This window comes from Eumetopias jubatus, unplaced genomic scaffold (assembly GCF_037043125.1).
Source record: "Eumetopias jubatus isolate StellerSeaLion01/CBP00866 unplaced genomic scaffold, mEumJub1_p1.0 scaffold_12, whole genome shotgun sequence".
Taxonomy (NCBI): Eukaryota; Metazoa; Chordata; class Mammalia; order Carnivora; family Otariidae; genus Eumetopias; species Eumetopias jubatus.
In genome coordinates, this window is record NW_028274818.1 from 66,038,449 (window position 1) to 66,051,982 (window position 13,534).

General features: G+C 37.3%; 1 protein-coding gene across 4 annotated transcripts in view; it reads left to right on the forward strand.

Moving 5' to 3' along the window:
• Positions 1-13,534, forward strand: part of CDC42BPA (CDC42 binding protein kinase alpha) — a 350,267-nt gene that overhangs the window by 205,540 nt on the left and 131,193 nt on the right. For all 4 annotated transcript variants that reach the window (XM_028111910.2, XM_028111911.2, XM_028111912.2 and 1 more), the window contains exon 12: positions 11,510-11,643. In XM_028111910.2, the coding sequence (XP_027967711.1) occupies positions 11,510-11,643 (134 nt within the window). The remainder of the gene's footprint in view (positions 1-11,509; positions 11,644-13,534) is intronic.

Sequence of the window (13,534 nt, forward strand, 5' to 3'; positions counted from 1 at the left end):
CAAAAGCTTTTTATCTTGATGAAGTCCCAAGAGTTCATTTTTGCCCTTGCTTCCCTTGCCTTTGGTGATGTTTCTAGGAAGAAGTTGCTGCGGCTGAGGTCGAAGAGGTTGTTGCCTGTGTTCTCCTTTAGGATGTTGATGGACTCCTGTCTCACACTGAGGTCTTTCAACCATTTGGAGTCTATTTTTGTGTGTGGTGTAAGGAAATGGTCCAGTTTCCTTCTTCTGCATGTGGCTGTCCAATTTTCCCAACACCATTTGTTGAAGAGACTGTCTTTTTTCCATTGGACATTCTTTCCTCCTTTGTCAAAGATGAGTTGACCATAGAGTTGAGGGTCCATTTCTGGACTCTCTATTCTGTTTCATTGATCTATGGGTCTGTTTTTGTGCCAGTACCGTACTGTCTTGATGATGACAGCTTTGTAATAGAGCTGGAAGTCCGGAATTGTGATGCCGCCAGCTTTGCCTTTCCTTTTCAACATTCCTCTGGCTATTCAGGGTCTCTTCTGGTTCCATACAAATTTTTGGATTATTTGTTCCATTTCCTTGAAAAAAGTGGATGGTATTTTGATGGGGATTGCATTGAATGTGTAGATTGCTCTAGGTAGCCTTGACACCTTCACAATGTTTGTTCTTCCAATCCATGAGTATGGAACGTTTTTCCATTTCTTTGTGTTCTTCAATTTCTTTCATGAGTATTTTATACTTTTCTGAGTACAGATCCTTTGCCTCTTTGGTTAGATTTATTCCTAGGTATCTTATGGTTTTAGGTGCAATTGTAAATGGGATCGACTCGTTAATTTCTCTCTCTTCTGTCTTGTTGTTGGTGTATAGGAATGCCACTGATTTCTGTGCATTGATTTTATATCCTGCCACTTGACTGAATTCCTGTATGAGTTCTAGCAGTTTTGGGGTGGAGTCTTTTGGGTTTTCCACACACAGTATCATATCATCTTCAAAGAGTGAGAGTTTGACTTCTTCTTTGCCGATTTGGATGCCTTTGATTTCTTTTTGTTGTCTGATTGCTGCGGCTAGGACTTCTAATACTATGTTGAATAGCAGTGGTGATAGTGGACATCCCTGCCGTGTTCCTGACCTTAGGGGGAAAGCTCTCAGTTTTTCCCCATTGAGAATGATATTCGCCGTGGGTTTTTCATAGATGGCTTTTATGATATTGAGGTATGTACCCTCTATCCCTATACTCTGAAGAGTTTTAATCAAGAAAGGATGCTGTACTTTCTCCAATGCTTTTTCTGCATCCACTGAGAGGATCATATGATTCTTGTTCTTTCTTTTGTTAATGTATTGTATCACATTGATTGATTTGCAGATGTTGAACCAACCTTGCAGCCCAGGGATAAATCCTACTTGGTCATGGTGAATAATCCATTTAATGTATACTGTTGGATCCTATTGGCTAGTATTTTGGTGAGAATTTTTGCATCCATGTTCATCAAGGATATTTTCTCCTTTTTGATGGGGTCTTTGTCCGGTTTTGGGATCAAGGTAATGGTGGCCTCATAAAAGGAGTTTGGAAGTTTTCCTTCCATTTCTATTTTTTGGAACAGTTTCAGAAGAATAGGTATTAATTCTTCTTTAAATGTTTGGTAGAATTCCCCCGGGAAGCCATCTGGCCCTGGGCTTTTGTTTGTTGGGAGAGTTTTGATGACTGCTTCAATTTCCTTAGTGGTTATAGGTCTGTTCAGGTTTTCTATTTCTTCCTGGTTCAGTTTTGGTAGTTGATACATCTCTAGGAATACATCCGTTTCTTCCAGGTTATCTAATTTGTTGGCATATAGTTGCTCATTATATGTTCTTATAATTGTTTGTATTTCTTTGGTGTTGGTTGTGATCTCTCCTCTTTCATTCATGATTTTGTTGATTTGGGTCCTTTCTCTTTTCTTTTTGCTAAGTCTGGCCAGGGGTTTATCAATCTTGTTAATTCTTTCAAAGAACCAGCTCCTAGTTTCATTGATCTGTTCTACTGTTCTTTTGGTTTCTATTTCATTGATTTCTGCTCTGATCTTTAGTATTTCTCTTCTCCTGCTGGGTTTAGGCTTTATTTGCTGTTCTTTCTCCAGCTCCTTTAGGTGTAGGGTAGGTTGTGTATTTGAGACCTTTCTTGTTTCTTGAGAAAGGCTTGTATTGCTATATACTTTCCTCTTAGGTCTGCCTTTGCTGCATCCCAAAGATTTTGAACAGTTGTGTTTTCATTTTCATTGGTTTCCATGAATTTTTTAAATTCTTCTTTAATTTCCTGGTTGACCCATTCATTCTTTAGTAGGATGTTCTTTAGCCTCCATGTATTTCAGTTCTTTCCGACTTTCCTCTTGTGATTGAGTTCTAGTTTCAAACCACTGTGGTCTGAAAATATGCAGGGAATGATCCCAATCTTTTGGTACCGGTTGAGACCTGATTTGTGACCTAGGATGTGATCAATTCTGGAGAATGTTCCCTGGGCACTAGAGAGGAATGTGTATTCTGTTGCTTTGGCATGGAATGTTCTGAATATGTCTGTGAAATTCATTTGGTCCAGTGTGTCATTTAAACTCTTTATTTCCTTGTTGATCTTTTACTTAGATGACCTGTCCATTTCAGTGAGGGAGGTGTTAAAGTCCCCACTATTATTGTATTGTTGTCAATGTGTTTCTTTGCTTTTGTTATTAACTGGCTTATATAATTGGCTACTCCCATGTTAGGGGCATAGATATTTACAATTGTTAGATCTTCTTGTTGGATAGACCCTTTAAGTAGGATACAGTGTCCTTCCTCATCTTTTATTACAGACTTTGTTTTAAAATCTAATTTGTCTGATAGAAGGATTGCCACCTCAGCTTTCTTTTGGTGTCCATTAGCATGGTAATTGGTTTTCCGCCCCCTCACTTTCAATGTGGGGGTGTCTTTGGGTCTAAAATGAGTCTCTTGCAGACAGCATATCGATGGGGCTTGTTTTTTCATCCAATCTGATAGCCTGTGTCTTTTGATTGGGGCATTGAGCCCATTTTCATTCAGGGTAACTATTGAAAGATAGGAATTTAGTGCCATTGTATTGCCTGTAAGGTGACTGTTACTGTATATTGTCTATGTTCCTTTTTGGTCTATGCTGCTTTTAGGCTCTCTCTTTGCTTAGAGGACCCCTTTCAATATTTCCTGTAGGGCTCGTTTTGTGTTTGCAAATTCCTTTAGTTTTTGTTTGTCCTGGAAGCTTTTCATCTCTCCTTCTATTTTCAATGATAGCCTAGCTGGATATAGTATTCTTGGCTGCATGTTTTTCTTGTTTAGTGCTCTGAATATATCATGCCAGTCCTTTCTGGCCTGCCAGGTCTCTGTGGATAGGTCTGTTGCCAATCTAATGTTTCTACCCTTATAGGTTACATATCTCTTCTCCCAAGCTGCTTTCAAGATTTTTTTCTTTGTCACTGAGACTCGTAAATTTTACTATTAGATGTTGGGGTGTTGACCTATTTTTATTGATTTTGAGAGGGGTTCTCTGTGCCTCCTGGATTTTGATGCCCTTTTCCTTCCCCACATTAGGGAAGTTCTCTGCTATAATTTGCTCCAATATACCTTCTGCCCCTCTCTCTCTTTCTTCTTCTTCTGGGATCCCAATTATTCCAATGTTGTTTCGTCTTAGGGTATCACTTATCTCTCGAATCCTGCCCTCGTGATCCAGTAGTTGTTTATCTCTCTTTTTCTCAGCTTCTTTATTTTCCAATATTTGGTGTTCTATATTGCTGATTCTCTCTTCTGCCTCATTTATCCTAGCAGTTAGTGCCCACATTTTTTATTGTACCTCATTAATAGCCTTTTTGATTTCGACTTGGTTAGATTTTAGTTCTTTTATTTCTCCAGAAAGGGTTTCTCTAATAAGTTCCATGCTTTTTTCAAGCCCAGCTAGTATCTTTAAAATCATCATTCTGAACTCTAAGTCCAACATCACACTAATGTCCGTATGAGTAGGTCCCTGGCAGACTCAAGAGGTACTACCTCTTGTTCTTTTTGCTGAGGTGATTTTTTTCGTCTTGTCATTTTGTCCAGAGGAGAATAGATGAATGAGAGAACAAAATGCTAACAGGTTAGCAATGTCCTCAGAAAATATACTCTAAGCAAATCAGAAAGACCTGAAACCAGGGGAAAAGAAAGGGAAAGAAAGAAAAAAGAAAGCGAAAAAAGAAAAAGAAAAAGATAAAAACAAACAAAAACAGAACAAAACAAAAAAAAAACAGAATATGATCAGATATGATCAGGCTGGTGCATAGACCAGTGTCACACACTAGATTTTGGGTGTATTTTGGTCTGTGAGAAGAAAGTGCCTCCTAAATTTTAAAGAAAGAAAGACATATATGTACAGAATAAGGGTTGATACGATGAAGGGATGGAATATGGCTGTAAAAATGAAAATTATAAAACATTTTAAAAGAATTGATCAGAAGGTGTTTGAAAAAATAATGAAGAGGATTTTAAAAAAAGGAAAGAAAGAAAAAAAAAGGGGAGAGAATGTGATCAGGCAGGAGACTGGAAAAAAGCCATACACTAGAGATATAGTGTATATTTTGATATGTTAGAAGAAACTGTATCTCAAAATTTTAATGAGAGAACAACTTATATATATATATGCCAAAAATAAAGGTTAACTACTATGAAGGGATAGAATATGAGTCTAAAAATGAAAAATAAATTTTTTTTTAAAGGGAGTGATGAGGGCGCCTGGATGGCTCACTCAGTTGGTTAAGCAACTGCGTTCGGCTCAGGTCATGATCCTGGAGTCCCAGGATCCAGTCCCACATCGGGCTCCCTGCTCAGCGGGGAGTCTGCTTCTCCCTCTGACCCTCTTCCCTGTCGTGCTCTTTATCTCTCATTCTCTCTCTCTCAAATAAATAAATAAAATCTTTAAAAAAAAATAAAAATAAAAAATAGAAAAAGGGATTGATGAGATGTTGGTCGGAAAAGGGAAAAAGAAAAATTCAAAAAAAAATTAACTTTGAAAGACTAATGAATCATGGTAAAAAAAGTCATGAATTCTATGTGCAGTATTCCCCTAGCACTGGAGTTCTCCCGTTCTCATTGATCGGTAAACTTGGTCTTGGCTGGCTGTTCGTGCTGATATGCTGGGGGAGGGGCCTCTTGCCGTGGTTCCCAAATGTCTTTGCCAGAGGCGGAATTGCCCTGCCCTTGCCAGATCCCGGCTAAATAATCAGCTCGGGTTTGGTCTCGAGAGCTTTTGTTCCCTGCAAGCTTTCCGTACAGCTTTGGAGGACGAGAGTGAAAATGGTGGCCTCCCAATCTCCGCCAGGGAGGAGCCGAGAACTTGGGGCCCCGCTCTTCAGTGCACCCCCAGAGAAAAGCAGTCGGTCCCTCCCGTCTCCCCGGTCTCCGGCCGCACTCTGTGCTCACCCAGCCTCTGACCGAGCATTTCTGTCTCTGGCACCCGACCCCATGTGGAGTCTCCAAACGCAGCAGATCCCTGCAGTGCGCTCCCGCGCCGCTCCTCCCGGGGGAGGGAGGGGAGTCTCCCTGGCTCTGCCACTTGTTGGGTCCCTGCTGGAGGAGCAGTGGCCCGACTGTCACCGATTACAGTTTATGGCAACCCCAAGCTGAGAGCTTGCTCCTCGGCTCCGTCTCTGCAGCCAGCTTCCCCACTCCGATACCTGGGAGCTCTGCTGCACTCAGGCACCCCTGGTCTTTCTGTGACCCCAAGGGTCCTGAGACCACACTGTCCTGCGAGGACTCCATCCCCCGCTTAGCCACTGGGGTGACGTCCCTCAGCTGATCCGACTTCTAAAAGTTCCGATTTTGTGCTCCAGGGCTCTATCACTTGCCAGAAGCGCCCAATGGAGGCGCCCTCCCCCACCATCTATCTTCCTGAATATCGCCTCGGATTCACTACTCTGCACGTCCTACCTTCCAGAAAGTGGTTGCTTTTCTGTTCAGAGAGTTGTTGCTATTCTTTTCTTCAATCTCCTATGAGTTCACAGGTGTTCAGAATAGTTTGATCCCTATCCAGCTGAATTCCTGAGACCAGACAAAATCCAAGTCTCCTACTCCTCCGCCATCTTGCTCCGCCCTACTCTGCTACTTCTTAAGCATGATGTTTATGTGAACAAATATGCATCATCAGTGTCTTTCTATCTTTTTTTCCCATGGCAGTGTTTTATAATATATTTAAACTCCTGGAACACTTATTAAGTTTGTGGCTACTTAAAATTACTTTTTAAAATCTGCTTTCCTCATCATGCTCTAAACTCCCAGGAGGGTAAGACAGTTTCCTTGTGTCCTCTAACAGACACTCAATACATACTTGTTGACCATCTGCAGATAAAAATAAAAATTCATCCTCTTATTTTATTATTTTTCCATGAGAAAATAAAGGAATGGTTTCTTCCTAAATAATATAATTATTGTAACTTATAATGTGCTTCATAACCCCCTTTCCTTTGTTGCCTTGAGATGGGTGGTTTGTGCCTCCATGTTCTCTCTCTTCAGCACTAAACTACCTCTCTTTCCCTCTCTCTCTTTCACTGTCCATCTGTCTCCCACACACACTATATCATGTAAGTAAAGTATAAAAGATAGTGAATGGAGGGAGAGAAGTGAAAATAGGGGAACCTGTTTTCCCCTGTCATGATTTTAAGTCAGATCTCTTCACATCTCAGAAGAGTTCTGGATTATTTTAAGAGTAAGAATGTAGGGAGAAGCTGTGGATTGGGGTGAGATGCTCTGATGGTTCTACCCCTGAGTGCCGCCCTTGCCCCGTGTGGTTTGCCCACGCTCCACTCTGAGTGATTCCCAGAGTTGGGAATGGGAATCACTCAGAGTGGAGTGCGGGCAATTTGATTTTCTGCTTTATTTATGAAGAGTGTTACACTTGTCTTCCTGACTTGGTCATTCTCCTTCAGACAGAGACTCTATTTTATATTTCTCTCATATGTGACACAGTGCAAAGAAAACTTATTTACTGTGTGTTAATCCCTTATTAAATCCTCATTACTAAGAGATTGAATTTGACAATTGTACTAGCAACAGTGAGCTAAGAAACATTTAGTTGGGATGAGCTAACCCACTTTGCTAGCTGTGTTTATTCACGAAAACTGGTTTTTAATTACTCCACCTAAATGGTATGGCTTATCATGGTTCATGAGATATTTTTTGATAGTCTCTAAGGATTTCTCTTTTTTAAGATTATTTATTTATTTGACGGAGAGAGAGCACAAGCAGACTCCCTGCTCAGCGGGGAGCCTGATGCGGGGCTCGATCCCAGGACCCTGGGATCATGACCTGAGCCAGAAGGCAGATGCTTAACCGACTGAGCCACCCAGGTGCCCCATCTTTGAGGATTTCTTTCAAAGTTTTGATTCAATTCACTGTTTGCTGTAGTGAAAGTAAACACTCCTACACCTTAGCCATTTTAGAGTGGTTGGCCAAAATTCAGTGCATTCTGGATTTTTCTTGATTTGAGGTTTTTATCTTTGGGGAATGCAAAATTCTGTGTATATCAAATGCAAGTGTAATACTTCTCTTCATATGGGAAGATTTTATAAATAATCGATTTTGTCTTCTCCAGTTGGTCTATGAGAAACATGAAAATGTGACATAAAATTCATATATATACCTAACAACTTCATTGCAAAGCAGCCAAAGCGAAATGGCTGGGATAAAATTTGAATTTAACCTAAACTGGAAGAAGACAATAAACCATCCATGATGGCTGTCAAACCCATCCCACGGAGTCATTTTGCCGTAAACTTTATGTGATGCAGACATTTTATGAAACACTGATTTCATTTTTGTTTCTAACAAAAAGCAGTCGAGATAACTGAATGACTCAGTAATTTGCAAAAAACTTTAACATGCTAGGGAAGAGCTCTTCAGAGTGCAGGAAAGGAGGTGGACATTCTCAGAAGGGATTATGAAACGGGCCATATGACTGCTTCAGACGGACATGCCTTAGCCATAAAATGGAATTGAAGTTAGCCGTGTCACATACTCAATTTTGACTCTAAATTATTAGTAATAATCTTAAAATCTTAAAATCTTAAAAATGTTTAAAACTTAAAGTAACAGAAAAATATCACTTAAAAAGGTTTCAAAGAAATTAGTATAAACAGAAAAGTTCCTACATGCAATGCTGAAATTTAAGAAAATGATAAAATATAATTTTCTGAATATGACTACATGTCCTGTGATCTTTAAGATTAAACATCCTATAATCTTTTAGTGAAACATTCTTCAAGTGAAATATTTATAAAGACTATTAAAATTATACTATTAGACAAAATGAAAACTAATTAAATGCAACTTTGCAGATATTTTTGAATATTGTTAAAAAACTATGGTATCCATAAATGTATCCAGACTTTCAAAATACCTAAGATAAACAAGCTCTTAATAAATCTATGAGTTAGGGCACTGAATATCAGTAAATTATTTTATTTAGGGAATCTAGCACCAGTTAGTATATGATACACTAATGTATTTTAGTGCCTTTTTGACCATAGGACTTACTATACACATGAAATTCTCTTTTTAATAGGACTAGTGTATTATAAACACTACTTCATTTATTGAAAGCATTCAACTCAATGTGCAATACTTTATGCACCTGTTTCCACACTTGAATTTGCAAGACCTGGGGATCTTGTTCAAATATAGATCTGATTCATTAAATCTGGGGTGGGGCCCGGGATTCTGCATTTCTGATGAGCTCCCAGAGGATGCTAATCCTCCTTGTCGGGAGATGACATTCAGAGTAACAAGTTGTAAAGAATAGAAAATATCTAGGACAGAAATTCACAATGAATGTGTTTAGATTTCTCTGTTTTTATGGGCTTCAGTTCTTTAATTTGCTAATTTACTTTTGATGCCAGGAATATTTTATATCAATTTATAAAATTTTATTTAAGCATGTATTAAAATTAGTAATTTTGTTTCCTAACAACTCTTCTGAAGTGATAAATGTTAAGTATTATTTGATAACATTACTTTCCCTGTTGGAGAGGCTGATGCAGGAGTTCTGAGCTGTCATCTTTGCTCTGATACCCATTTAGCAATGTGACCTCAGGCTAGATATTCAGCTCCCTAGGCCTCAGTCTCCTCTTCTAGATCAGAGGTTTTCAAATATTTGCTTTCAGAAATCAGAGTTTGATTTAATGCAATCCCTATCAAAATACCATCAACTTTTTTTCAAGGAACTGGAACAAATAATCCTAAAATTTGTATGGAACCAGAAAAGACCCCGAATAGCCAGAGGAATGTTGAAAAAGAAAAGTAAAGCTGGTGGCATCACAATTCCAGACTTCAAGATCTATTACAAAGCTGTCATCATCAAGACAGTATGGTACTGGCACAAAAACAGACACATAGATCAATGGAACAGAGTAGAGAGCCCAGACATGGACCCTCAACTCTATGGTCAACTAATCTTTGACAAAGCAGGAAAGAACATCCAATGGAAGAAAGACAGTCTCTTCAACAAATGGAGTTGGGAAAATTGGACAGCCACATGCAAAAAAATGAAACTGGACCATTTCTTTACACCACACACAAAAACAGACTCAAAATTGTTGAAAGACCTCAGTGTGAGACAGGAGTCCATCAAAATCCTTGAGGAGAACACAGCAGCAACCTCTTTGACCTCAGCAACAGCAACTTCTTCCTAGAAACTTTGCCAAAGGCAAGGGAAGCAAGGACAAAAATTAACTATTGGGACTTCATCAAGATAAACATCTTTTGCACAGCAAAGGAAACAGTCAACAAAACCAAAAGACAACCGACAGAATGGGAGAAGATATTTGCAAATGACAGATAAAGGGCTAGTATCCAAAATCTATAAAGAACTTATCAGACTCAACACCCAAAGAACAAATGATCCAATCAAGAAATGGGCAGGAGACATGAACAGTCATTTTTCCAAAGAAGACATCCAAATAGCCAACAGACACATGAAAAAGTGCTCAACATTGCTCGGCATCAGGGAAATCCAAATCAAAACCTCAATGAGATACCACCTCACACCAGTCAGAATGGCTAAGATTAACAAGTCAGGAAACAACAGATGTTGGCGAGGAGGCAGAGAAAGGGGAACCCTCCCACACTGTTGGTGGGAATGCAAGCTAGTGTATCCACTCTGGAAAATAGTATGGAGGTTCCTCAAAAAGTTGAAGATAGAGATACCGTACGATCCAGCAATTGCACTACTGGACATTTACCCCAAAGATACAAATGTAGGGATCCAAAGGGCACGTGCACCCCAATGTTTATAGCAGCAATGTCCATGATAGCCAAACTATGGAAAGAGCCTAGAAGGCCATCAAGAGATGAATGGATAAAGAAGAAGTGGTATATATATATATATATATATATATATATATATATATATATATATATACAGTGGAATATTATGCAACTATCAAAAAAATGAATACCTGGATGGAACTAGAGGGTATTATGCTAAGCGGAATAAGTCAATCAGAGAAAGACAATTAACATATGATCTCACTGATATGAGGAATTTGAGAAACAAGACAGAGGATCATAGGGGAAGGGAGGGAAAAATGAAACAAGATGAAACCAGAGAGGGAGACAAACCACAAGAGACTCTTAATCTCAGGAGACAAGCAGAGGGTTGCTGGAGTGGAGGGGGGTGGGAGGACTGGGGTGGCTGGGTGATGGACATTGGGGAGGGTATGTGCTATGGTGAGTGCTATGAATTGTGTAAGACTGATGAATCACAGACCTGTACCCATGAAACAAATAATATATTATATGTTAATTAAAAAAAATCAGTTTGTTCTTCAAATGACCACTAGTGAAACTGGGCTGGGAGTCTGCACCCACTAGAAGTACAGCCATCTTATAATAATTTGACTAGCATCAGCACATGAATGCTAATAACCATCCGTAGAGAAACACTGTTCTGTCAGTTTTGTTGGTTTTGTTTTTATTAGTTTTAAGCTTTTAATTGGTTCTGAAGGTACTTTTTTGGAAGTATGGTGTTCTTTTTCTAATGGAAATTTTTTTTGTTTTTTGTTTTTTTTTTAAAGAAATCAGTTGAACTCCTTCCCCAACTTTGTCTTCTATCTTTTTTTTTAAGGTTTTATTTATTTATTTGAGAGAGAGAGACTGAGAGAGAGAGATCATGAGAGGGGGGAGGGTCAGAGGGAGAAGCAGACTCCCTGCTGAGCAGGGAGCCTGATGCAGGCCTCGATCCCAGAATTCCAGGATCATGACCTGAGCCGAAGGCAGTCGCTTAGCCATCTGAGCCATGGAAATGTGAGGCATTTTTGTATACAAGTTTTGCACATCTCCACACTGGCATTAGCTATGCACTGTCTCTAGAGTGAACTTGCTAAGCATTTAATTGTTATGAGTCATGAGTCATAGGGGTATGGGGTGTCTATAAGCCTAAAACCAAATACAAAATATTTTTTTTTTAATTTGGTTGTGTAAAACCTTGGTTTCAAAGATTTGTTTTTATACAAATAATAAAATAACCAGTGTTTTCTCTTTTTAGAATCAAGTCACTTAGAACAACAACTTGAGGAAGCCAACTCTGTGAGGAGAGAGCTAGATGATGCTTTTCGACAAATCAAGGCTTATGAAAAACAAATCAAAACACTACAACAAGAAAGGGAAGAATTAAACAAGGTAAAAATATATGGATAGATTTTTAAAGCTGCTTTTGGATTTTTCACCTTGTTTGATTTGTATACTGAAGCTTTCCTAGTGAATTACAATAACCTAATGTATATTTTGTCTGTAAAATGTTGGTTTAAAAATTTAAGAATTATTTTGGTGTATGTCATTTGATTAATAGCTAGTAATGAAGAAATTTTTATATTCTCAAGATTTTAAAGTTCAGAATCATTTGTTCTTTTGAAAAGTTAATAACCAAAGGACTTGATTAAAAGTAAATGTTATTGAAAAATATGAAAAAGAATAAGCAAATAGTCATATTTAGTATCTAGGGAAAAATTAAAAATGACATATTTTCATTGTGATTTGCTGATATGAACATTCTTAAAAGATTATAATAAAAAAATTTTTTTAGTGTTTTAATTATTTTTTAAAATGTCAGTTTATCTTTTAAAGCATGGATGAACAAGCTAAAGTTATTTTCATAAGAACTTTTTGTAACACTCAAACAGTGTTTGTGAATATCAACAAAATTTATTAATAGCAAAGACACTCTAACACATCCAGTAGGGCAAATAATATTCAAGCACCAGAGAAGAATACTTTAAACCACTCGGTGTATGTACTTTGCCTTTCATAAACAAGTAAAAAAATGTTGGAATTAATACTAGCCAACACAATAAAGAAATGAGTGGCTTATGGCATAGTATAAATTGTATTCAATGATATAGTATATAATTGATAATGTAATGAATTTCCTTTGGGGGAAGATTTTAAAGTCTTGCTGCCAGTAAAGAAATGGAGGCAATTAAAAATAGAACAAATAACCTTTTGCTGAGGAAGCTAATCAGAAAGACTAACAGAAAAACTATATAAGGGTTAAATTGAATTAGATTAGTATATTTTTACTTTTTTCTTAATGCAATTACAAGCAATGTGGTGTACAGACCCATTTAAATTCATGGCCAATCTAATAATTCAAATTTATAACATGTTCTATTTTTTTAGTAATATTATAGTAATATTGGTAATTATTTATTAAATGTAGGATTATTCAGCCAAACTTAGTAAACATAAAAAGGATGAGAATCTGATATCTAGATTATATTATAGTAACATATATTTTGGCAATTTTAATAAGTTTTAATATTAAAAATCCTTTTAGTATATTTTGAGAAGGTAGTGCTATAAGGAAGCATTATATTGATAAAAAATTTTAAGTGATTTGCTTAATATCCTACAGGCAGCAGATACTCCTTTTAAGATATTTTTCATTTGATACATTTAAAAGAATAAATATAACATTATATAAGTTTTGATGCAAATAATATAATGCACACCTCTGAACCTACCATCTAACTTAAGAAATAGAACATCACCAATTTTGTGGCATAGCCCTGGCCAGTCTTTTTTTTTTTTTTTAATCCCTTTCTCCCTACTTCCCTGAAAATGGTAATCACTGTTCTAAATTTTATGTCAATCATTTCCTTATTGAAAAAATTTTTATTACATATTAGTATATCTCTAAACAATATATCATATATAATAAAATAAATGTATGTGGTGACAGATGGTAGCTACATTTCTCATGGTGAGCACTGAGTAATGGATAGAATTGTCGAATTACTATGTTTACACCTGAAACTACTGTAACATTGTATGTTAATTATACTCAATAAAAATAAATACAAATGCCAGTGCCAAATACTGAAGATGAGATTATAATTTGATATATTATTTTTGGAAAACTAATTTGCAATAAGTATCCAAAGCCTTAAAATACTGAAATACTTGATATAGTGAACTCCATTTGTCAAAATTTAAGAAGATAACCAGTTGTTCAAACAAAGATTTGCTCACCAAGAAATTTCTCACCACATTTATAAAAGAAAAATATTAGAAA